Source organism: Aythya ferina, assembly GCF_964211825.1.
Source record: "Aythya ferina genome assembly, chromosome: 5".
In the NCBI taxonomy this organism is placed as follows: Eukaryota; Metazoa; Chordata; class Aves; order Anseriformes; family Anatidae; genus Aythya; species Aythya ferina.
The window spans coordinates 43,121,994-43,148,353 of record NC_140301.1 but is presented as its reverse complement, the minus strand read 5'-3'; the positions used below and the strand labels follow the sequence as shown (position 1 = coordinate 43,148,353).

At 44.1% G+C, this 26,360-nt stretch overlaps 1 protein-coding gene across 3 annotated transcripts in view; it reads right to left on the bottom strand.

Moving 5' to 3' along the window:
• Nucleotides 1-26,360, bottom strand: part of BRSK2 (BR serine/threonine kinase 2) — a 300,200-nt gene that overhangs the window by 132,309 nt on the left and 141,531 nt on the right. For all 3 annotated transcript variants that reach the window (XM_084520597.1, XM_084520598.1, XM_084520599.1), the window contains exon 4: nucleotides 20,698-20,792. In XM_084520597.1, the coding sequence (XP_084376723.1) occupies nucleotides 20,698-20,792 (95 nt within the window). The remainder of the gene's footprint in view (nucleotides 1-20,697; nucleotides 20,793-26,360) is intronic.

Sequence of the window (26,360 nt, the reverse complement as noted above, 5' to 3'; positions counted from 1 at the left end):
AGGGAAACGAGCGGGAGGCAGTGCAGTGGGGATGTCGCAGTAATGAGGGCAGGCGCAGGTGTGGGAATTCTCATTTAGGAGACAAACAGCTGCTGGTGGTGACAGACGGCGCCTATAACTGATTAGCTTTAATAAGAATGACTTATAATATGCAGTAGAGCCCTGGACAGGCAGAACCATGTCACTTGCTCAAGATGTGCTTTCCGCAGCCCCCCAAAGCAGCGAGCATCAATGGGAAAGCAGGTTTAGACTGTGCTGGGGACTCTTCAAATGGCTGACCTCAGCTCAAAGGAAAAGCAGCTCCCACAGAGAAGAGAGAGAGGCAGAAGCTGCACCACCCTTCATCTATGGGTTTTATTAATGACAGATACGGGAAGAGAAGGCTTCACAGACTGTGCTCAGAGACTTCTCCTGCCTTTTGGGAGGAGCCAAACAACATACCTTCCTCCATGTATTTAAAATACATAGAGCAAAACGTGTCAAATAAACGTGAGGAAGGGTTGTAACCCAAATTAAAGCCAAACCTGCTCTGCTCCAAGAGCACTGCTTGCACTTACTCTCCCTGAGCCCAACACATTACAGGGAAGAGCCTACTCTCTCCTTAGGATCAACAGCCTTGTGACACAAAACCAGGCAGAGTTTTACTAGGGACTGTAATTGCAGCTGCAGCCCTAACCCTTACCTTCCTCTGGTTAGCACCTCCTGGTGTGCCTTCTGTGCTCCCAGGCACATGATGGAGTTGCAGTCACATGGCTGCACTTATGAGGATTTGGGAACGTGACCAGATCAGGCTTGGAAATTTATCATAGCAGGCCACTCATTTGCAATGGGTAGTGTTTATGCTCCTGCACCTTTCAGTTTGCCTTTGGTTTCTTCCAGGGACTGGATTTTTCCAAAGAAGTTTTTTTTTCGCTCTCTAGACTTTCAAGGACAAAACACATTCCCCTCACATCTACATGTCTAGTCCCTTCTCTGCACAAGAAAGCAAATTTTAAAAGAAATCAGTACTATCAAATTGCTCTGCACAGGGAGTAGACTAAAGACTGTCTTTTTCTATTCAGCATGAATTTGAAAGGGTATTAAATTTTATGACAAAACCAAATTCTTGGTTCAGAAAGAGAGGTTTTACATGCGGAGCCGGTTCTGAGGTGCTGCAAGGGAAGCTCGTGTTTCAAGACCTATTCAAGCCAGCTTACTTATCTATACAAATCCTATGGGTAATCTCCCAAAATTTCAAGTAATCTGCCAGAGAACTATTATCCTTGCCTGCCACTGCATTCCACACTGAGGCCAGCAAGTCTGTCCATATAAATCACCGCCTGGTGATTAAAATCTAAACCTGAGAGCCAAGACACTAGAAAGGTTTGGGGTTTGACCTTCAGAAAGTCACCTTGCTTCTCACTGCTTGCCTTCACCTGTACAATGGGGAACGTGACCAGTGCTAGAGGCAGTGAAGTCCACTCTGAAATATCTCTCTGCATAAAACCAGCTCCCACTGAGGGGTTAAAAGGGTGAGGCAGCTAGTGCCTCCCTCTTACCTTCACTGGTCTGTTGCTACCACAGACCCACTTTTTTCTCCTGCAGCACAATCAACCCAAGCGAGCCCTGTGCCTGCACCTCAGCAACCGCCATGCACTGTCCAGCATATCAATTTAAACCACAAGTAACGGTAAATGGATGCATCTGGTGCACGTTCTGTTCCGTCACCTCTGCACTGGGGACAGTAACGTGCAACAGGAGGATGCAAATACCTTAAGCCACCGTAGCTGTTTGCTTAGTGATCTGGGCCTGAGCCCCTGGTCCTGCCTGGTGGGGATACTGCAGGGGGCTTTGTCTGTCTGCTGAGTCAGATTACCAGTAAAGTATCTGGAGATCGTTTCTTTTCTCCCACATTCGGCCTCTTTATCTTGAGCAGAATATCCTTAAAAAACACAAGTTGATTTAGCACATTATGAATCTATAAAAGAAGGAAAAGAGATGGGAAACAGAAGTTTTTAGGACATCATACCAAAGACAAATGCCCCCAGAAAGCACATGACTGTAGGAATAAAGCAGTCAAACACTGTGAATGCCAGTGCAGAGCCTACCGGTTGCTTTGCTCTCAAAGTCTGTGCCTGCTGCTATCCGGTCTTTCTATGACCCTCAAAGATGTTTTTGCGTTGGCTGAGGGACTTCATTATTTTCTGTGCAAAGCCACTAGTTATGTGAGAAGAAGGGCATGTGCTGCTCATTATTTACCATGACAAACTCTCCTCTTGCCTGCTTCAAAAGTTATCATCAGCCAATGAGAGGGTAACTCATGTAACTGAGGTAACAAGGGACCTGAACCAGGAACAGTGAATATAAAACAGCAACCAGTATGAATGGTTTTGCTAATAAAATATTTCTGAAAAATTAACTTCAAAAGAGTCACTGAAATACTGACAAACAAGGGGTTTCATAGAAACCTCAGTAAATTCACAAACTAGCATCCTGATCAGGAAATTGTAAGTAGACAGCGGACATAAATCTACTGTCAAATACATCTGAAATGAGCATCATCACCAAATTTGCTGAGGAATATACTTCAGGGAACTTTACATTTGGGACTGTGGGAAAGACAACAGAGATTAAAAGTTTGTTTCCCATTTCACACTTCTTCTATCACCAGCACAACTTAAAGCCAAGAGTATCTCTTTCCTACCTAATTACTACCAAAGGTAAACTGCACGAAAAGCAATGCATTGATCTGTATCTCACTGACTGCCAGCCAGGAGGAGATGTGCTGTACAGAGACCTCTAACACCAGGCACTTTATCACTGAAATGAAGATGGAAACCAGAAAGGAAAATCTCTGAGGAGCACCATAAATGCATTTCAGTGCCACATGACATGGAGCTGGGTGCAGCCTGGAAGGCTCCCAGGTGGACGTCAGCAGCTGCACTGAGTTACAGCCCAGCACAGCAGCGGGTGCAGATTACATTTGTGCTGACAGAGGCAAAATAACTCCTGGAAATGAGATGCCAGCCAGTACAGGGCAAAAGGCAGATGAAGGCTCCTGAAGTGCTTCAGATTGGAAATTGCATCCTCCTTTGCTGCATGAATAATGGTCTGGCCTCCATTAGGAATCACCTCCATTTCTATTACAGTTCTCTGGATGTACAAAACACTTCTTTATTAACAACAAGGACACTTCTCCTCTCCCCAGTGGTCTTGGTTTACCCCTTGGTGCCAAAAGGCAAAACATCTCCTGTCCGCTGGCTATAAAGTCAGGTAAAAGACGGTTAGCCATAACAAAATGGAGTAGTACACTCTGCACAAGCAGAAGCAAAAGGCTTTGGAAATTAGCTCCTCTTCATGCGAAGTGTCTAATGCTTTCACATGAGATGCTAGCTCAAGCTAAAAGCACAGTATTTTCAGAAAAGCAGACTTTAGCATTTAAGGAGACATGAAATTAAGGCAGGCAAAGTTTTAGTGCACGGTCTGCAAGCGGTGAGACAAAGGCTGCAGAGAGCATAAGTCAGAAGCTTGGCGTGCCTTTATTCAACTGACTGGTAATTTTTAATGCCACGTATTTACGCAGCCAGCTATCAGGTATGTTGGTATCTCAGAAGGTTAGCTAGCCTTGAACATCTGAGGGTAAGTGGCTGATTTAAGGCAGCACTATGATTTGATGTTGGAGAAGAGGATTTTTTAAAGCAACTACCCAAAAACTGGACCCCCTGTCTGACCTTGTGGAGAGAGGTGCACTTCCATCAGACGTTGCTCCCCTTCCATCTCAAGGACCAAAGACAGTTGACCATGTTGAAACCATTTGCTCTGTCTGAAGATGATGTGTACGTATGTACATAGGAAGAGAGGGAGCACAGGACTCTGTAGACAGACTTCCTACCCCACTATCTTTTTTACTGCCAACTTGTGTGGTGAGAGGGCTTGTGCCAGGCCATAAATGCTGTAAAGAGTTGTTGCAGCATCTTTGCATCTTCTATGAAGCCCACTTGCACGAAAAGGTACACAACATGCTGCTGGATGTTTATCCCAGGCTTTGCCTTCTGCTCCTGCTCTGCAGTTCACGGTTATCGTGTCAAAACTGAAGACACCAACAATTTACTACAGAGAGACTAATTTTGCTTTGTACGGGCTGACAGAAAAAGATGACTACGGCAACGCTTCCTCTGACGCCAGTCGGAGCTGAACTTACCAGCTAATTATTCTGTTCCTGCCCATGTCAGTGGCATTAAAACTCCTGTCCAAGAGCAGGAACAGATCTTTAAAATGCTGAAAACAATTCTTACAATACTTTTCCAAAGCTCCAAACTGTAATGAAACACAGGTGCTAAAAAGAAATATTTGCTCCTAACAAGTCAAATTTATTCAAAGTTCAGAAAGAGGCCCTACAAACACTGCTTTTAGAGGTGCAGTTTTTTCAACAGAGACCAAGTAAAAAATGACAACTAACCATCAACGTCACGTGTTCACTCAGCATAACCCAAATTAAATAGATTGAAAGAAATTAAAAATAAATTTCAATACTATAAATTAAAAGATGCCACAGAAGGTATGTAAATTGCATGCCACAAGGTCTTGTTTTTTGTTTACGAAGAATGTGTTTTCAGTTTGATGGAGAGGCATCATTACGGAGGGAATTTGAGGCATTTTAAACAGCAGAAGCACTCATTAAGAATTCATTTTTAACAGGAAGACTGAAAAAAAAATTAAAATTAATGAGCAGGATGAAGGGGGGGGGGAACTTTGAAGATGACAGCTTCTTGCTAAAAAAAAGGCCCACTTGATATTAATCACAAGCGGTTCACACACATGCATTACCCCTAACTCCGCTGCCAGAGTCTCCAGGACTGATTCACAGCTGCTTCATGCTCACTTTGCAGCAAAGCGCCGTGCAGCCCCTCAGCCCTGGTGGCCGTAAAGAGGAAGAAGAAATCCCTGGGCTAAGGACACGGCCCAGGCTGTTTTAAACCCAAGTGATTCCATATTCCTGTGGTGGCATCTCCGTGAAACCTTTGGGAAGAGCTACAGCTACAGGCGATACCAAAAGCTCAAACTGACTACAGTAGTTTCTGAGCAGGGGAGCACAAGGACTTCTGCTATACCCCTACTGGGAATTTTCTGTAAACGAATGAAATTTAGCTGCAACAACTTTTAATTGGCACATTAAAACACTATAGCACCTTCCAGGCCTCTTCAAAAATCCATCTGGTTTAGGAACTCTTAATCTGGACATCAGAGAGATTTTCTCCAACATCTGTTCCTATCTCTTAGTCTTAAAAGAGGAAAACCACCCTCCTTACAGGGAGGAAAAACACTTCAAACACACCAGTACATGAACACAGACAAATACATACATGGGCTAGACTGCTAAACTGCTGCACAGCAACACACAAGTTGGAAATTCACCATTGTGCAACCATCAATCTGTTCTTCAGTATTCTCACACAGTGGAATAAAGCTTTGATTATTCCTCCTGTAAAATTTTGTGTTTGTTTCTTTTGAATGCAGGTATTCTTGAGAAAGGGTTCTGTGGGAGACCCTGCTTCAGGCTTGCTATAAAAACTGGTAATTACAGAGTTACAATGAGGCGACATGAGAAAGACTTTGCTCTCTGGAGAGAACTACCTCTTAGCTTAGGAAAAAAAAAAAAAAAAAGCCCTGAACCCTGAAGATAGATGTAGAAGAGAAGAGACTAATCCAAGCTGAACTGACACCGGCACTGGAGGGCATCCTGAGCGAGTCTGAAAAGCCTGGGACAAAGAGAAGCAAAAGCATCAATGCAGAAATTACTGGAGTGGAGCAGGAATTGCAAGAAGAAATCTGAGGGAATGAGCGTTTGATGTGCGTCTCACTTCACAGAGAATGTGCCAGAAGATCACTTCATGCTAGGCATCTTTCCCACTAACGTGTTCCCACAGTGTGACACTTCTCTGCATTTCAGCATCGTCGCTGTCCTCCCTGAGCTGCTTGTATTTCCTTCTGACCATGCACAACACCGTGCCGAAGAGGTGCCCTGCATGCCAGCCAAGCACAACTCTACAGAGCAACAGCAGTCTGAAAACAACATCTGGATCTGGTCCAAAGCTCAGAGAAATCAGCAGAAAGACTTTTCCGGAATGCAGGGAGCTGGGGATCAGGCTGAGGTAAAGCCTTGAACTCATTCAGAGGAGCTCTAGGGACTGCTGATGCTGGTTTTAGCAGCAGCAGCACAAGAGGCAGTTCACAATTAGATGATTATTTCTTTTTAATATTTGTCCCTTTAAGGTTTGGCATCTTTGACAACCGTGTCTGAAAACGGGCTGAAAAGACTGCACGAAAATTCTCCTTTAGGACTGAGCTGACCCAAATACACAGTTCTCCTGCTCTCAATTCCCCTACATGGCGCAGGAGACAAACTGCTCTGTTTTTCTCACTCTCTCTCTCTCGCCGCCTTTTTTTTTTTTTTTCCTTCCATAATGCTGCATTGCAGGACTGAATTTTCTGATTATCATGCAGTATCTTATTTTGATTTTTCCTCTCCCCAAATTAAATGACTCTGGTGCTCTTGGGACAGTCAGGAAGACGTGTCTCCTGTTAGGAAGGGGCAGACAGCACCTCTCTGGAACAGGTGAGCTACACAGCAGATGTACAGTCAGAAACGTGGTTGCACTTCAGAGTGCTGCCAGCATGACTATATCAGACAGTGGCATGACAACATGCAGCTAAAAAAAGCCCTGACCACAGAAACCCCTACTATAGATAGCGTGACAGCACGAAAACACAAATTTCACTGGTTTAACTTGCCTTGTGTAGGCTGAGGGTAACTAGTGGGGCTGTATTCCCAGCAGCAGTGCTGCACTGGTGTTGCATAAGTACTTCGACAGTACAGCAGGCACAGCTTTCAACAAAACCTCCTCTTGCTCCCCACTGTGTATTTGTAGACAATCCTGCAGAACTAAATGACACAGACAAGACTTGAGCACTTTTATCATCTCTGCAGAATAAGCACAGCCATGACAGAAGGAGTAATATCTACTTTGGTTCCTCTATCATCGGTAAAGCTCACCAGCAAACCTTCAGCTGTAGAAGCTTTACCTTTGGGTATCTTTACCAAGTGAGTGAGCTTCTGAAACTAGCAGTAGAACATCCTTTCTTTCACTTGCACGCTCAGACATATTTGATCTACAGGCCATGGAGAGAAAACAAACAGGAGAGCCTCAAATGCCACTGGTTTTTATAGTCACATTTAGAAGCAGTCATACTGCAAAACTGGCTCTTTGTGCTCCTCAGGAAACCTGCACAAGCATTTAACAACTGCAAGAACATTCAAGGTCAAAGGCTGGCTCTTTTAGGAGTCGAGTTGCCTTCTAACTTTAGTGTTCAAGTCTGCAAAGCAGAGCCTGTATTGCAGATAAGATGACTGGGCGATCCCTAAATCATCAGCAAGATCTATGAACCGTGTACATAAATAAGAGCTTTATGGAGCCCTGTGTCAGAATTTCACACACAACATCAGAATTGATGTGGGAAAGCTGATTATTGGTCTGATTCGATGGATCAGCATATGCAAGCACCAGACCTGCTCCTATCATTTAGCAAAGTACACGCTGCCTTTCAAGACCCCAGAGGAACCAGCAGAGAGGAAAGCACAAGTTAGCATTTGTTTCCACCAACCTAGCCCTTTGCCAGCTTTCACCAAAGTTGTCTCAGCCTGCTGCACGCCTCTAACAGCTATGGCGTTCCCACCAGAAGCTTCAAGTTAACAAGCAGTTTATAGCGCTGCAGCACAGGAGCCCCAACATGCAAGCAGAGTCCACGAGCTGATTCATCAACACGGAGAATACCAAGGGAACACGCACTTGCAGATACTCACCGCAAGTTTGATAGCAGGGCTGGGGTAACGCAAAAGGATGGGAAGACAAAGACACACCTAGCGTACAGTCCAGAGGCTAAACTGCTCTGGCAAGAAGAAAGTTTAGCCTTTGCCTATGATTAAGTGGCTGCTTCTGCAAAGCCGGGCAGGTATCAAGAACTGGTTAATTGAGGGCAAGAGAGAGTGAGAGTACAAAGCGAAAACAGAGCAGTCAAGGGGAGAAAAACAGCTGCCACAAAGTCTGTTTTCCCTGAGGGCTTCTAGTTATCATTCGAAGATAAATACACTTTTCAACTAAGCTGTTCTGTGGAGCTAATTCCCTAGGAGTGCTACTACTACTGTTGCCTGATGTGCTCAGGAGCTGACGGGTCTGTACCTGTGTAATGTCCATTCAGCCTGTGCTAGGGCACATCCACTGTTAAACCTAATAAAAACTGAAATAATACAGCTGTGATGAAAGCACTGTATGCATATCTTTACTCATCCCTCACAGCAGATGGCCAGTAGACATCCCAAAGCAAGTGCCAGACTTAACAGTGTGTATTTGTGTAACAACGTGTGTAACAGCACAGAGGAGTTAAAGGCAAGTTCCTACACAAAGAGGGACAAACCTGCCTCCTTGGGTTTTGCAGCTGTGCACAGCTGAAGGAGAACAGCCCCTCTGATTAAATAATGAAATCCTTGCCACCTCCAAAGTTTGCTTTTTGTGAGGCAGCCATACTCCCTCCCCAGGAATTAAAGCTTTACAGATAGCAAGAGGTACAATAGGCTGGGTCTGTGTTGCTCTGCAGTATAATTTGGCAAAGCACTGTCGACTTTACCTGTGTGCTGCTTCTACAAAGGCACAGTTTCTATGTTATACGTATGAATTTACAAAAAACTGATTAAAACTTACTCCTGCTCTACTCCATTTTTCTGATCTATCTATTTTTGTGATTGCATTGCACCAGCAGGCCCCTCAGGGGAACTCAAGTCTACGGGAAGAGACAAATTTCACGAACCCACGCAGTCCATGCCCTCTGGTGCATTGGGTGCGACGTCAAGATCTCACAGAAAACTCCGCGTTTCTTCTTGCATCACTGTGGCACACACAGAGAAGGAGGTGCCCAGAAGCAAAGAACATTTAGCATAATGAGTTGGATGGGTGGTCAGCAGTTTAAACCAGCCACTTGATGTTACTGTAATGAGGTCTCAGTTTAACAGTTGTTCTGCATGCACAAAAATCCCCTCCGTCCCCAGGAAATCACTTAGAAATATAACAAATGAAAATCAAATCGTCTGTTTGAGAAGAAGGATGTTATGGTGTGGAAAATGCACATAATGGGTGCAGAAAAAATGCCCATGGATGAGTAAAAATTATTTCTCATAGCAACAGGATCCGGGAGCCTCCAAGCTTTATCTCAGGGACAGCACAGTGTAAATAAAACTCACATTAAGACCTGTAGCAAATACCTGCACTTCTGCAGAATCCAGGAGGAGTAAAATCCTCCTAGGATAACTCAAGAGCTTAGGTCAGTGTGTTTTATACACACTTTGAGCCACAAAAGCCTTACTTGAAAATGAATGAAAATGATTTCCACGTTCATTAGTAGAATTATGTCACTTGGCACCTCCTCACAGGCAACAAATCCCTGTTCTGTACCGTCTCCTAAGTCAGTTAGAACACTCCCATCCAGCATCTACACATTCTGATGCATATGGGAGCAACCTCGATCCTTCCACTACTACATCATTAGCTTCCTGAGTCTCATATCCAAGACTAACTCATTAAAACATATTCTTGGGAACGTGCATGGCCCATAAACCCCTGAAACACATTCTTCATTTCACTAGGCTTTAAGTACTGGCCTTAAGCTCAGGATATCTAAACATCTACACATGCATTGAATCTACCCAGACCTAACCTTTCTGCCTGGCTCTGAATCCTTCAGTTCTGCTCAGGTCTCTCACTTTTCCCATTGCACTGCGTGCTGTGGGTCTAGGTATTCACAGTCCTTATCAAAAGAATAATGCTAAAACTACTGGCATATACTGGTTAAATATCTTAAGTTTTAAAATTCATACCTGCACATGCAAATAAAGGAGCTGATTATTCTGTCTATTAACAGTATTTTCTTTAGATCAGGCTGTGCTAAACTCTGCATTCAGTTATTCTAAAGTTTGCAGAGCTGGTAGGAAACCACTTGACATGACAGCAGGATGCATGGTATCTTATTTCAGGTTAAGAATGCACAACAAATAGACTCTAGTTTTGTACCATTGAAAAACAGGGACCTGGGCAGATGATCAGCTCTTAAGACATATGGGAATATTAGGAGATCGCAGCAAAAGGCTGGACTGCGGACTGAGGACATGGTCAACAGAGCTTCCAGACGGCTGCTAACTGCCGCAGCTGCAAAGGATGATGGCTGTGGGGTATTTCTGTAGAGAGTACATACAAGACCCTGAATAAAAACAGGAGAAGAAAGCTGTATTTGCAACAGTAGCCAACAATTATAGCTACGGGGAGGAAGAAATGGAGGATGATATGAATGGCATTGCTGGTCTAAAGATGTGTAAAAATGAGGGGAGAGAAACCAAGCATCTCTAACTGAATCTGCACCTGCAAAACAAGTGGAAGAGAAACAGAGACTGTAATGAAAAGGACAGCTGGAGAGATGATATCAGAGGATGGAGGTCAAGCCTCTGCAAGAACCAGCAATTTGAGAGAGTGAGAAATGAGAGAGTCAGAAATAGCGAAGACCTCTTTAGAAGGGCAGTGAAGGTATGTCAATACGCTGGTTATTTCATCTGTAGGCTGCTAGCTGTTTCTCAAAGTTTACTTACAGAACTTGCTGTACATTTAAAATTTGATTTACATCCAACGCTTAAATTGCAGAAGTTCGGTAATCACATCTTTTATTCCAGCCCAGTGCACTTAGGAGCCCACTTCCAGTGTTCCCTCCTACGGACCACTGGGATCTCAAGACTCCAGGCAGGCTCCAGGAAGGCATTCCTCCTTTGCCTGCTGATGCTTTTGCTCTCTTGTTGGTATTCAAACCACAAACAAGATGTGATCATTACACAGGTTCCTTTAGGATGCTTAAGCCTCAAAGCCCCCTCAGCACAGCAGCCTTTGAACCAGAGTACTAAATCCTCTTCATGCTGTTGCTGTAGTGTTTACTTCACCTGCTGAGACCCCCACTCTTTGGATTCTACTCAGCTGATTGTTGATTCTCTGTTTTACTTATCAACTTAGTTTCTACTGACCTTTTTCATACTGAATTTTCCTGACATGGCTCCTTCATTCACTTGTTGTTACTACTATGAGGCTGAAGCATTCAGTATTGTCTCCACAGTTCTCCAAGCACTAAGATTTTTTTACTGCTTTTATATATATATATATATATATGTATATGTATATATAAGTCTGGTCATGATATTTGGCCAATCTCTTCCAACACATCTGCACTAGGGTTCAGGTTAGACACTAGGGGAAAAATAAAATCACTAGGATTGTAATGTAGCACTGCAATGGGCTATGTAGAGAGGCCAAGGAATCTCAATGCCTTCAGGTTTTCAAACCAAGACAGACAAAGCCATGGCTGACCTATGCCCCTTGTCTGAGGGGGAGAATGGACTACATAAACCCTCACAAGTCCCTTCTGACCCTTATTTCTATGACTTTACACATTTCTCCAATATTTCACTCTCTCCCCTACTTAGGAACTGTAACAGTCTGGTTATCCTAGATTTCACCTTCCTTGATATCCCCTCTATTCTTCAAGCAGTATGTCATCAGCTCCAGTCTGGTCCAATTTACATCGTGGTCCATTTGCAGCCAAAAGGACGCACAGAGACATTGAATCATTCATATCTACCCAAAAAATGCACTGAGAGGTTGCCAAGTGGCAGGATGGCTCCATAAACTACACGTCACCTTGGTACCCGAGCAGCCAGCAGCTGTAGCCAGCACTGACCACATCTTGTGTCCTCAGCTTCTAGTAACTGGTAGCTTTTTCTCCTCAATAGTATAATAAAGCGACTTTCATCAGTGCTGATGCTGAGCTTCTACATGTCAGCACCCTTGAAATGTGTCTTTTTATTCTGCTAGGCTACTAGACAGGGCCCAGGTGCCTTGTCTCTTATAGCTGGGATATTCTGGTACTACAGAGCAGTCAAATCCACAATTTACACTGCTCTGCTGCCCAGGAGTTTGGCACTCTTAGGTATCCACACACACCTAATCCTTCCTATGCTCTGTACTTCTTTAGCCATGTTCATCTGTGACTGCTAAATTTAACTTACACCACTCTATAAGAAATGCAAATATGACCCTAGATGACTGGGAAGACAGCTGTGTACTACTCTGCTTACTTACTTGATTCTAAGTAAATGTTGTTTTGTGGATTTGATAAATCAGGGATTGATTTAAGAGGTGGAAATGAGGACGAAATTAATACGTCATATCTAGAGGGTAATATGCACTCTCCTGCTGCATGTGTCTTTCCTTTCTGCTTTCAACGTGCTGCCGTGGACAGCAAGGGACAACAGGAGGTTAACAAAGAACAGAAGGGATTTAGGAAGGAAATTCAGGGACAGCTGAGGGAGCAGGAGTCAGGGGAGAAAATTCATCAAAGAAAAGAGATAAGAACATTAGACTGAGGGGATTTATTTCAGGGTATTAGGAAGGAAATATAAGAAGAAAAATTGCTAAAAAAATAACTTTATGCTAAAGTGTTTCACAGCTGGGGGAAATTACTCTGTCTCTATTGACATTCCAGTACTAGTCCAGCAGGTATTTTCTGCTGGACCACCTCCACACACGTGAATCTAGACAGGCATACTGCCCTTTTGCCCACAGAGCAATAGTCGCTCACTTCCAGTCTGTTACAATGATCCACGGTGACAGGCTCCTGACGGACAGCAGGACACAACTTCCAGAACGTCACAGTGTGTCATTTACTAGCAATTCTTCCAGGAAACCTGTAGGTGTGTATTCCAAACCCCTTGAAAAACTGCTTCAGATGCAACAGGGAAAAACTAGTAACATATTCTTTGTCTCCTTGTACATTTGTTATGGCAGTTTTTGCTTGTTCCGGTAGCTCGTCTTCATTTTGGATCTTCTAGCCTTGGTTACTTTGTTATATAGAGCTGTACAGAAGGGCTCATCAAGTTCTTGGGATGTAGAGAAATGAGCTAAAATACACACCCCATTAAAAGTGAGGAGCAGACATGAGAAGCAATTGTGTATTCCTGTCTTGCTTATACAGTTTGCTAATACTTATTTACTGTAGACAGGCCTGCATTTGAGAGAGGCAGAAGATAAGGCAGGAAACTCCAAAGTGGGTAAAACTACAGGGTTACACTCTGTTGTGTTACCCTGTACAACAGTGACATTTCCTTACCACTTCTCTGCTGAACACACATTAGAGGAGGCAATTGTTGCCAGAGCTGCAAGCGACAGAGGATGTTTCTGCCTGCGGTGCATGCCAGGAACTGAACCACAAACAAGTGAGCATATTTTGTAGACCACATTTCCTTCTCGAGTGTTGACAACTTTGCAACTGTCCCCCTGCCTTAGCAAAACATTCTAAAACAAGATTTTGAATGCTAATTTTAGCAGAAGCTGGAGCGTCAGTCCCGAATTTCCAGAAAGGACTGGAAGTTTGGTTGTCTGACTTTTCCAAGTTATCACTGGATCTTCTTGAAAAATCCAGCCTGCCACTGGGCTTGGCACCCCAGAATTTCTTGCCACTTTCAAAAGTCCCTATTTCCACCAGAGGCAACGCATGATAACATAACAAAGATGTTACTGAGCAATCATTACACACTGAGAGACCAGAACAGATGCAGAAGTTCAAGATTAAACCCACTCTCTCCTTCCCTATGGTTTGTAGAGAATTAAGGTAAAATCTCTGTTATCGCTCTCTCAGCACAAAGCCATTGGTGCTGCCTTCTCGTGCAGCTCAGAGCACACCATGGTATGTTACACTGTACAGTTCAAGAGCACCAGGTGTTCAGACAAGGCTGTGATTACTTCTCCCACATCGGAGCAGAATCGACCACGCCACAACTGCAATTCTGGCACCATGTGGCAGCTGCACCACAGAGCACAGGCGTGAGCTCTCCTAGAATTAACGCACCTGGACGATTCTCTTGGAGCTGGAGAAGAAACACCACTTTGAACTAAACGTTGGGCAGCTCCTCTCTATATGAAGCACGTGTATCCGTAAGAGGACAGCAGTGGAATGCAAACAAGGGTTTATTGCTGTGGGAGTGATCTTCATGAACAAACCTGCATATTAAATGCATGCACACCATGATGTGAGGCAGTGACTTCAAAGACAGCAGTTGGTAAAAGAGAAAATGATGAAATACCTAAAAACGTACCACTAGAGAGGCCAGCAGGCTCTAAGAGCAGCAAAGCAAACCCATGGCATATTGTATCCAGCTCCAGCTGACTGCTTTGGAACCAACAGTTAATTGTGCTGGGATTGAGCCTTTGCAGAGTTTTCCAAAATTCATGCCAACTATTTAATAGCACAAACTGCAGGGATATACAACGACGGGTCTGGTTTACACTTAACAAATGACCAGCAGAACTTTAATGCTGGATATGAAAATGGAGAACAAACAAAAAGAGCCCACATCCCCTAACTGACAGTGCAATGCCAGGCCCTAGCTCACACCTGTGCTAGTTGAAATATCCGATAGATGACACATTTTATTTGGGTTGGGAAACTCTTATCAGCTATACGGGGCTAAGAAATCCTGATGCATGAGGGACCACACAGCTGTATCAGCAAAATCTTAAGTTAAACTTTGAATCAAGTCTTTGCTGAGATGGCTTGCCTGCTATAAACAGGGATGGACTGTATCCCGTAAGTGGGATGGATCAGTGTATTGATGTTTATGGTGCTTATTATTCTAGATGACAGATGCAAAGTCAAACATCTGAGCCAATTCGGGTCTCAATCTACTTGAGGACTGATGTCCCATTACTGCTGGAGCTCTTCTGATGTAATTTTGGTTCTTTCCAGAAGAAAAGAAAAAAGAATTGAAAGGTTTCCGGACAAGATTCTGGAATGTGAAATACAAGCCAATGTGAAATGGAGTCTTTCCATCTGCACCCCACAAAAAGAGTTTAAGGCAGAAAATAAAACACAGACCAACCTAAACCACACGTGCTGAGTTACCCTTGGTCCTCAATGAAACCAGCGCATGGTGTGCTGCAGCACCGAGATGCCAGCATCTTCCTCCTTCTGAACTGTTGACAAACTTTTGCACTGACACTGAGCAAACACTGGCATGACAGAGTTGTGAAAACAGGATATAGCAGTTTCTAAAAACCCAAACCTATCCTGGAATGACAAGCATACATATAGACATATACAAATACAGTGCAATTACAGTGGTACCAGTTAGAGAGTTGAACACAAAGGGTTTTCAGAGGCTGATTACTGACAGCAGCTTCACAGGTGGATAAGGACTGGATGGCCAAGCACATCTACACATCTCACCTCTGAGAGCCGTTATTTTTCTACCCATGCATGATGGTTATGATCAACTAAAATCAATGGCAAAAACATTCCTTGGTTTCAGCTAGATCTAGCTGGGGCTTCGGAAGGACATTATCGCTGCATGACCAAGGCAGCACACAAGGATGTTAGACTGCCTGTGTCTGTGTGTTTGCACGCATGGGGCTGTGGTAGAACTTGTCTGGTAAAACAGAGATTTGAGCCAGACAGTCACAATAAAAGTCTGTGGAATTAAAAGTAGGGTGAAAAAAATAGGACCAAATATTTTTATAGCTCGCCCAAATGCCTCAGTGGATCACACTAACTTTAGAAAGCAAAAGGCACCGCGCACACTTGACAAGTTTGTTCCTGTGACAGGTACATCATGTGCTTGTGATTCCTGTTTAATTTCCTTCCTGAAGAATACCTCAAACTGTGCTCTTTGTGGGTGTGGTGGAAAGCGGAGGCGGAGAATGATTCTTCTCTGAAGGAAAATACAATTATTCAACTTCTTTAACTACTCAAACAGATGACAAGTGAACAGGCTGTCAGTGCTCCCCACCAGCTCCCATTTAAAACAAAACACCCTGCATTATACATTCAGTAACAGATCCCTAGTCCCAAACTCCCTATAGCAGAAGGGAGCCAGAGAAAACAGGCCCCTTTTATTTGCCTGTGGTTTTCAGATCGCAAGGTGCTTTTTTGTCTCTTTGAACTAGAAGACAGGCTCTCACACGTGAAGCTGTGCTGTGCTAAATGGGTTGCTACTGGCATACGAACCAGGGCCAGAGAGGCAGGGGGGAGGCTGCGTTTGTGTGCTCCTGCTCCTTGATGAGCGTCAGTCATTCCTGCAGCTTGGTCACCACCTACACAGAGTCAAACATGCACACAGACACGCGCACACTCCTCATCTCTGCTCTTCCAGCGCTGAAAGCAGACAAATGTGGGGTAATTCTCCAGGTTGAAGATGAATCAAAGCAAGGGTGAGCGTGTGTATTTATAACATAAATTTCATCCAGTGCTCAAGTAGGCTGAGCATTTCTACTTTTAATCTGTCTACCTACAGCTTCCTACTATTAGTTTCCAATAAGCTTTCTGCCCCCAGGACTGCAGTATCTTCTATTATCAAATGCCTATCATCCTTATCAGTATTTACAGGCCGTGGTTAAGTTCTCTCTTAACCTTCTCATTGATTAACTAGGTAGATTGAATCCTCCGAGTGTCTCATAAAGCATGAGCTCTGATTGTTTAGTTATTCCCTCACATCTTTCCTGAACTGTGCCCTCTTTTAAAACATTTTCCTTGAAGAATGGACACCTCCACCGGGTTGCATCCCAGCAGTTTTAGTAACAAAACAGTGGCAGCTAATGCACGGCTTCCCACAGCAAAAGGAGAAAAGAGAAAGTAAAAAAAAACAAAACAAAAAAACACTGAACCTGAGAGAACAGAGTAATGAAAGGGATTAAAAAGGAGGCAACAATAACTGAAAGAAAATGGAGAAGGAAGGAAGGAAAGTCAGATGAGTTAGTAAAGAAACAACTAGCTATACAAATAGAAGCTTGTGAAAAAGCACATTATGAGAAAAAGGCTGTGCACAGCCGTGCCTATTTACACGTGGGCTCTCCTAAGTTATCCTGGCTGCTCCAAGAAGCTGCCGAGCCATCCTGCTACCTGTCCCTCCATTCAACTCTTCCAGGCACTAAGGGGTCTCCGATGCTGATGGCTGCATGATCCTCCCTGCCTAAGAATTTCTGGAAGCAGAGCTCATCAGCAGCACAGGGCACTACAACACCTCTCAGACTCACCACCCGTTGTTCAAACCAGCCCCACAGGAGAGGCGCAGAAGGGAGCAGGTCGCTTTCCATCCCCCAGCCTGGAAATACCTGCCTTGCTTCAAGGCCAGCGCGGAGGATTCAGTGAGAATGAACAAAAGGCACGCACACACAAAGCACACATATGGAGCTCCGGGCTCCAGTCATCAAGCCTGGGACATCTGCGTCTTTCTCAGGATGTCTGCGTGTGCAAATAATTAGGCTAAGGCCAGCTGTCCCCTTCTCGCTCTTCACCCTTTATGCTCCCATTGCTTCCGCTACCGTTGCCTTTCCAAAGAGTATTTCATCAGGCAGATCACCAAAAGAGGAGGCGTTTCTTTTAGCTTATTCTGGTGAGGAATTGGTGAGGTGGTAAAGAGGAAAGTACTCCTCCGAGGACATCTTACAAGACTCCTCCAGATTTCCAAGCAAGCTTTTGCCACATCAGAGGAAAGATTTGCTTTCAGTCTTAAATTCTGAAGTTATAACCTCCAAACGCTCACGCTGGTACTGAAAATGCAACCATCAACAGTGAGGCTGCACGTTCAGGAACACTTACTGCTTTATGGCCACATTTAGCTCACGTATTCTGGGCCTAATTTCCTTCTCTCCTCAAGCAGTGATCCAGAAGTAATTCAGTGAAATTAATGAACCCTACTCAATCTCCACAGGCTCCCTCTAATCCACTCACTTCTGAGGCCCTTCTCTGGGTTCGTGCTGGAGCAAGCTGAAGGTCCCTCGGGAGGCAGGCCTCCAGCCCAGCAGGGCGAAGAACGCGCCGCTGAAGACACCCGGCCAAAGCATTTACCAGCTGCGTGAAAGCGGGAGCGAGAACAAAACCAGGACTTCAGTTCTCAGCTGTGAAATTTGTAGCTTTGCCCCCAAACGGTGCTCCCAAGAAGGCTCCAGCTGGGGCTGGCGAGGGAACACGGCTCCCCAGCCTGCGGTTAGCAAGGCAGGGCGCCACAAAGCGGAAAGCTCGCAGGCACGCCGAGCAGCCCCGTCCTCCGGCAGGGCAGCGTGAGCTTGGATGATGCATTTAGTGCAGCCTGCGCTGCAGTGTGCCCGCCCGTGTATCATCTCCATAGCAGCAGTTCTGTTAATTGAGACCAGCTGCTTCAACTCCAAATTCTTCTCTCCAGAAATATTGATACTACTACGTTATGATTAGAAAGCACTTTACCAAATGCCTCTCAATTTTGCACAGCTCAGATGAAGAGCAGCTGCAGAAAGAAGGGACAGTTCCCTGACTGCACAGAATAAAAGAAATGCTCGCTGCAAAAACGCTGGAGAAATGAAGGCTGTAAGTAGCAAGTCAAAATAGCATAACGATGGCAGGAGAAAGCAGCCTGCTGCATGTGCTCGTGCCTGTCATTTTAGATGTTGAAAGGACTCTGAGCAGACTTCTTCCTTATGCTCTAGGATAAATGGCCACAGCACTGTGGTTTTACAGCTCCATGCGGCAGGTGTGCGGATTTGTCAGATCCAGTTTTTCTGTCCAAGGATGGATTAAAGCAAAACCCATCAATCTGGGCCTGGCTTGGAAGAGTAGCTGTGGTCTTGACGCGGCTCCAGGGCCTGTTCTGCACAGCCCACTGGCAAAGAGTCACTGGAGCTGATAAGCAAGCAGGAAGATCTGCGAAGCAGGAATGCCACCACACCACCACAGCTTGGCTTCCCTGGTGGCTGCTCCCCTGCGGCTGCTGACTCCTTGCAGCAGGCTGTCAGCTCTGCCTCGCAATGGTCACACTGGGACTGCCGAAAGCTGGAGCATTTTTTCCCCAGCTGCCAAGCTGGATTGAGCTGGCTAACAGCACAGTTCAATTCCGAATTCACTTAGAAGTTAAAGCCCTGTCTCTGACCATCAGACACAGGGCATTCCTGGAAAGACATCTGGTTACCGAGTTTATGCAAGATCTGGGCTAACCACTTCAATCCCATCTGCTGTTCCAGCCTCCTGAGTATGGAGAACAGAATCCTTGAAAGAGAAAATCTCACCGTGAATGGTCTGAAAATGAGGATCACGACACAATGCATGGTTTCCTCCTGAGAAGGATGTTGTACAGGCTTACAGAAAACATGGCACTCTTCAGCATGCGGCTGTGCAAACAAGGACCTAGCCATCACCTCATTACTCAGATTTCATACTACAACTGAGGTAATGCAACAAAACGAAAGCAGAGCTCACTTTGCTATGCTCTGTGATTTGCCTCCTACTCTGAAAATCAATGAGGTAAATAAAATCTTTGATACAGACACCAGCCAGAGTGTCTCTCAGCTTACATAATGCTCATGTTTTTTAAAAATATTCCTACTGTGCTCCTCTGGAAAATATTCAAAGTTTTTAGAGTCTCATTCAGATGTTACCATTTACACATTTTTTTCATTTTCATTGTGTTCCACTCATCTGGTGAATCTCCCTTTAAGGTTGCAGTTTTCTTATTTATTTCACTTTCTAATTTCTGGTCTCTACTAGAACACTGTTTGAACCCACAGTGCTGCAGGAGATGGAATACTTCAATGAAATTCCACAAGGATAAGTCTGAGCACATTACAGTTGAGTATCAACTTTCAGAATCATTCTTTGAACAAATAAACTTACATTGTACACCTAGCATTCACTGTTTGCATCTTCCTTTTATCTCCTTTTTCTTTTTGCTCCTTAAGGTCACCATACTTACTTGTGCTTGAAAACAGCAGGCAGAGACACATACATACAAGAAATGGCAGTGTAAAGATATATGCTACATGTGCTCACAGGGAAGTTACCTCTATGATGTCTGCAGATCCATTAGTGGTTTTTGGAGGTGACAGCTTGATAGAATTCTGTTGATTGCAGTGCAGTTCTGCTCCACCCCACAAGCTGAATTTACCCTCTCATGTCACCAAATCGCATGAATAAACTTTTATGCAAGTAGGTTTTTTTTTATTATTTCTTTTTAGGTTTCCAAGATCAGTCAATGACATTTGTGTAAGGAGATGTATATCACAAGATTAGATAATGAATTAAGCTCTTCTGAACACTACTGTCATTGGGACAGACTCTTTGGTCGCTTCCAATGTCACAGCTTTGTGGTTTGTTAACAGAATTATGCCAGCTTAAAAACAATCGTGGATGCCAGCACATCAGATCATAACGAACCCATGCAGAAGAGCGAGCAGTAGGAGTATACAAACAAGAGATTTACCAACCTCATTTAAATCTCTTCCCACTGACATGTGAACCCCTCTGTCTGCAACACACTGCAACCACTCTGCCCTGCTCTAGCGGTGAAACTCACGATGCCCAACACACAGCTGCCCCAGCAGAGAAGTAACAACTCTGCAGCTGACCATTAATTTTGTTCTCAAAGCACAGGAGTGCTCCCGTTTAATTTCAGCTGCCCTTGCCTCCCCCATAACTGAATTATTGTTATTATGCTCTGCATAATCCTAGTACTGACAGGGATGTTTGTTAAACGTAATTAAAGATATTAATTTTGCATGGAACAGAAAACAACGCCAAGAACTTAGTTTTTTTTTTTTTAATCTCCCATTAGAAAATTACCTTCATTAGCACCGACTCGCTGAGCTTCTCTCTGTTGACAATTTTTATCGCGACCTTCTGACATGTGACACAGTGAACCCCCAACTTCACAAGCCCTGCAGGAGAAACAGCACAACAGAAAGAAACAATCAGTTAAAGCTATCGACTGTTGAGATTTTTGTGTACGTTACCCAGCAGTACTTTTTTTCTGTACGTTACCCAGCAGTTGGCAATTTATATGCAAACAAATTTCCATTAGTCCCTCCTCCTGCCAGATGAAATCTTGTGAGTAATGAAGACCCTGCAGCCCACACTGCAACCGCTTGGCAGTGAAGCTGCCAGCATCCTTAACGCCGCTGCAATTGCTCCCATCAAAACTGGATTGTTGCTGAAATGCCGTTCTACCAGTAAGAAGTAAACTTTTGCCAATTTAACTGCACTAGGCTGGGGGCTTTGCCAACACCTGGCATCACTGAAAGCTCAGAAATCTACTGAACTGGTTGGTCAAATGGCTGCAGTGTAGACATGGTCACTACATTTCTTCCAGCCCCTTCCAAAACTTTCAGGTTCATAATAAAATCTTAATCAGGTACTTAATAGAGTTTTCTCCTCCTATTTCAGATTTACCCTGCTGTATAAGGTTAACACCATGATGAACACGACAGAGGAATGGAGGACCATCAGCATGTGTGGATACAATACCAAGTTCTTCTTATTTGTTACTATTTACTATATCCTTGTCAATATCTACATTCTCACACAAGAGTGCAGCTAAACGGTTTTATTTGCAAAAGGATACCAGTATTCCCATTAGGATCAGGATGTCTGAGCTATCAAAAAATGTGGAATAAAACTCCAAGAATTAAAAGAAAGAGGTAAGTAACATAAAGTATTACCGTCTGCAGAATTTTGATCTGAATCTGCTGACTCGCATTAAAGTACATCAAGAGATCTCCCATGAGTGAGTTAAACATAGTCTCCCGAGCTCTCCACTCTATCTCCATTAACAAAATTTCTGCCCTGAAAAATTTTACTTTGCTGGCCTATTCAAGTGAGATCTGTTTGCTTCAGCTTTTACTCCCGTCAAATGTGCGCACGCAGCACACCACCTAGCAGGCTGGACTCCGTCCCGCTCCACACGCACTGTGCCAAGCTGGCATTTGGCTTAACTCATTTATAACCTGAGGAAGAAATGGCACCTCCCTGGTGGCACTAAGACCTGCAGGGCTTCTCAGAGCATTTCTTAGCAGTGATACTGTGCAGTAAGAAAAAGTCCAGCTCAGCCTGCAGCTCCTGGATTGGGTGCCTTTTAAGATCCTGACCTCATTCCCTGTCCCAAACGCCAAAGCCAAAAGCGTTGCTTTATCTGCAAAGTGAGCACAACAGATCTGCAAGCCAGAGAAATGACGACCACAGGACTTTATACTTTCTCTTCGAGGGATGAAACACATAGACCACTGCCTTACTTCAAAGCTGTCCCCAGAGAAGTGAACTGGAGTTTCATCAGGGGCTCCAGCAATCTCCTGCAGATATTTGTTCATCTTTTTACTGCACGGTTAATGACAGGTGCTGAACAATTAAGCACGGGTTATTATGCCGAGAAATAACCTCCCAACTCACTTCCAGTCATCTCTCTTTTACGGTGCGCTCAAGTTTTCTGGATATTTCCAGTCACGTAATCCTTCAGTCTCATCTGGTTAAGTGCTGACACCCTCACTTTCAGCCATGACACAACCGAGTCACAAAAATTAAGAACGCAGCATGGTGACAGCTCCATCTGAAACTGTGTGGCAATGGGCTGGCCTCTGCCTTGAGCAGCAGGGGAGCACAGCTGGGGGAAGATGCTGTGATGTCCAGCAAATCCTCACTCTTATGCCTGAGTTTTGTCCACTCAGTACATTTATTTTATTACCTGTAGCACCATGGGCTCTGGGTTCACCATTCCCAGCCTCTGCAGCCCTGCTTCTGCTTCTCTTTGGCTTTGCTCTGTGTTTGGACAGTGCCTGCCTGGCACATCTTCGGTGTAAGCACACGGCTTCAACCCGTGCCTACTACTTTCTTCTAGCTTCCAACACAAATCACAGCTCTGCGTCACGCTCTTTGCATCGCTCTGAACTCCCTCCCCTTACATTGCCAAAGCTTTGAAGAAGTTCTAGCTCAGGCATTTACATGCAGACTCCCAGGATACGTGACATGGTGCTGCACTGTAACATGCGGCAGACTCATTATTTTAAGAGGCCAGTAAAGGTGGCAAACAGCTACTTTCTCTTCCCCCAAAGAAAATGGAACCTCACATTTCAAGACTTGATTTTAAATGTTGTTTCTCCCAAGTCAAGACATCTGTCCCACTGCACCTGGCTGATCTGTAAACTACTTTTTCCTTTGTCCTCACTGCAGCACCTTGGCATTGAGTCACTGAAGCCACACCACCAACTCCGGGGACACCATCATATCGCAAAGGCGATCTTCACAGCATCCTTTCAGCTACTCACCTACCACAGAAACTGAGAAATAAAGATTAAACCATTCTGTTTACTCTGATAATGACATAAATCAACAATTAGAAGGCTTTACACACCTCACAAAATCACACACTATCAGAATGATTTTATATTGAATTAATTCCACCAACCTCAGGAAGTCATTTCTGATTTACACCAGTGTACCAGAGAACAAAATGAGAAAACGCCTGTCAGATCTAATGCATTTTTCCTCTTTTCTTAATACATACATTAAAAATTGAGAAAAAAATACACTGTCACCGTTATCTGTTTTGTGGAGATAACTCTGAGACAACCTTCTGAACAGCCCAAGACAGCACTTTTCACAGCAGTAAATTCAGTGAATGCAATTTTCGGATAAAAATAAAACCTGTTGCTCTGCTGTGCCTCCCTGCCTCCCCCTTGCCTTTGACATCTGCATGCCACCCTAGCAAAATAAAACCCTGACAGAAGCCCACCTATAGGAGAATGTCCTACTAGTACTAGGAGAAAATCCAAAGTGAGCTGGGGCAAGGAAGGACTTGTATTCTGGACTTCAGCTTTGGTCCTGGCAATACCAGCCTATGGAGTTACAACTCAGAGATGACTTACAGGCATCTGACTCCTGTGAGCTCCTGATGGTCAGCACAGCTCTTTACTGGCATACAGAACATAAAACATTCACGATGTATTATATATCAGTACAATGACAGATCCTTAGAGAGAATAAGAAGCAACCACGTGAGTAAACTGCTGAGCTATTCCTGAAATGGAAATAGCAGAACACATGCTCAGAAACAAGAGGCCAAGGTGCTGTTTGTAGGGCCCTGGTAGGGGCTGGGGGTCTTCCAGTTCTCCCGTGGCTGCTGTTAACGAGCACCTCAGGTCTACAGCAAACCCCCAGCACCAGTGTGTCAATACATTAGGTGCTTACTTGTAGAGCTTATCTGTATGTTTGGCCCGGCAGAAGTTCCTGTGTGGTCCCCAAAGGAGAAGAACCACGGCTGCCGCTAAGAGGGCATTTCGCCTTGGCTTGGCTCAAGGCAAGGCTACCGAGGCAACAAACAGAGTTTGAACATGTCTGCTTCAGACGTGATTAACCCCCAAATGCAGGCGAGTAATCTTCACGACTGTAAAAGCCAACTCTGGTCTGTCCTGGCAAGAAATCTGAGAAATGGGGGGAATGGAGCGCTTGCAAACGGCTGCTTCCCCAGCGCCCCGGGTAGCTGCCAGGCACTCGCTCCTGCTGGCAGACTGCAGCTCTGCAGCCACCAGCATCTCTGGGCACTGACACCCCGGGGCTCTCAAACGGGCTGCCACTTCTTACCAGCTGCGAACACGGGGCCGCTTTTGATCTTAGCCACTGAACTGCACCCAAACAGCTCCGTAATTTCAGGCTGGGGACTTAAGAAGGAAAAATGAACACACTGAAAAGCAAGGGGATGTGTAAGCTAACGCTGGCCTTTCATTTATAATTAAAAGTCACAGGTTTAACCAACGAGCAACAGGAACTCCAGATGGCACAAGGGAAAGACGGCTTACAAGGAAGAAGAGCACAGGGAAGCTTGTGGTATGCTCCGTGTCAACAAATAATGCTCCCACAGTCTTTTAGAAATGTTAAACACAAGTAACACTTTTTTAACCATAAGGCCCATAGCTACTTCAACAAGTGGAATAAATTATTACTTACATTTGCTACATTTAATAAATGTGCTTTTCCATTGGCACGTGGAGGCCTTTCATTTTCATTTGAAATTAAACCAACCCAAAGCCCTGTCTGGAAGTGCCAGTAAATTTCTGCCATAGGGAAACCAGTCCCTGATTTCAGAAGATCCTCTGCATGTCTCCCATTGCTTGTTCATTTTATGACAAAGCACAGCGTCAAAAAACTTCTCCTTAAAAAAAGGAAAGGGGAAAGCCCTGGTCTGGCCTGTAGTATCTCTTTTGGCTGGATGAGCAATGAATGGTATGTCTAGAGAGAAGCACTACTCCTAACGTGAGCTAGCTAATTGCCAATTAATTCAAGTCACTGAATACCCAACAAATGTTAATCTAGGCACTGCAGGACACAAGCATTTGTGGTTTACATCAGCACTCAGACTAGTATGGTAACAAACTATTTGAATTACAGGAGGAACAAAAATCTTAGTCTGAACGAACCCAAGGACACTGTTTTTTAAACAGCTCAGTATGCACACACAGTTGCTGCATGTGAGCTTTGTACATATAATTTTTAACACAAGTAATGTGATTTATCCCCACAAATTGGAGGCTATAAATCTGTTATAAATCTGAGAATTATTTACAGGTATGAGATACCTGAAAACTACACGCACTGATATTTGCAAGATCTGCAGACCTTCAAGGATGCCAGTTTAGAGAATCAATCCTTAAAGCAAACAAAAGCATTAAAATAACTCAAGTAAAGCATACTAATATTAAAGTAATATTCTTGCTCCTTATTCTCAACAGCTATCTTCTCAAATACTCTAGTTTCAAGTAGGGTTAAATCAGTTCAGTCACAGTGCCTAACTCTGCTGACTGCACTGAAGTTGCTTTAGATCTACAACAGTGGAAGACGGATTAAAATGTGGCCCACAGCAACATGATTTCCATAGCCGTAAAATAAGGATAATGACACTTACTTACCTTGCAAGGACTGTAGAAGGATTAACTGATTAATCCTTACAAAGAACATTGGAAAAGGGGTGGGATGGGGTTTAAAATGCTATGCAAGTTTTACATATTACACCCAAGAAAATTGCATTTTAAATATAATCTGGAAAGAAAGCTCTAGATTATTTCTTAGTAATAGCTTCCATTTTACGTCCCAAGTTTTCTAGCACACTGTTTTTCTGGTTTCCTACAATATGCATCTTATGCTCGTCTTGGCTGCACTGGAAAGAACTTTGTTACCGAGCATCCTACTTATGGAAACCAATAATTGCCCTTAATTGCTCAAGTCTTCTCGTTGAGCAGATGTTTATTTTTCTATAGCAATTGTTATCTCTAATTACTGACTTTAAAATAAACAGTCTTATATCAAGTGACACACAAATTACACAGTATCAATTTATAATTGCATGTGGGGAAAGGAGGTATAGGGTTGTCTACAAATCTAAAAGGATGAGGATGGAGCTACCCACACTGGTAATGAAATAATTTGACCATGAGCTGTTCTACAGAGAGATTCTAGTGCTAAAA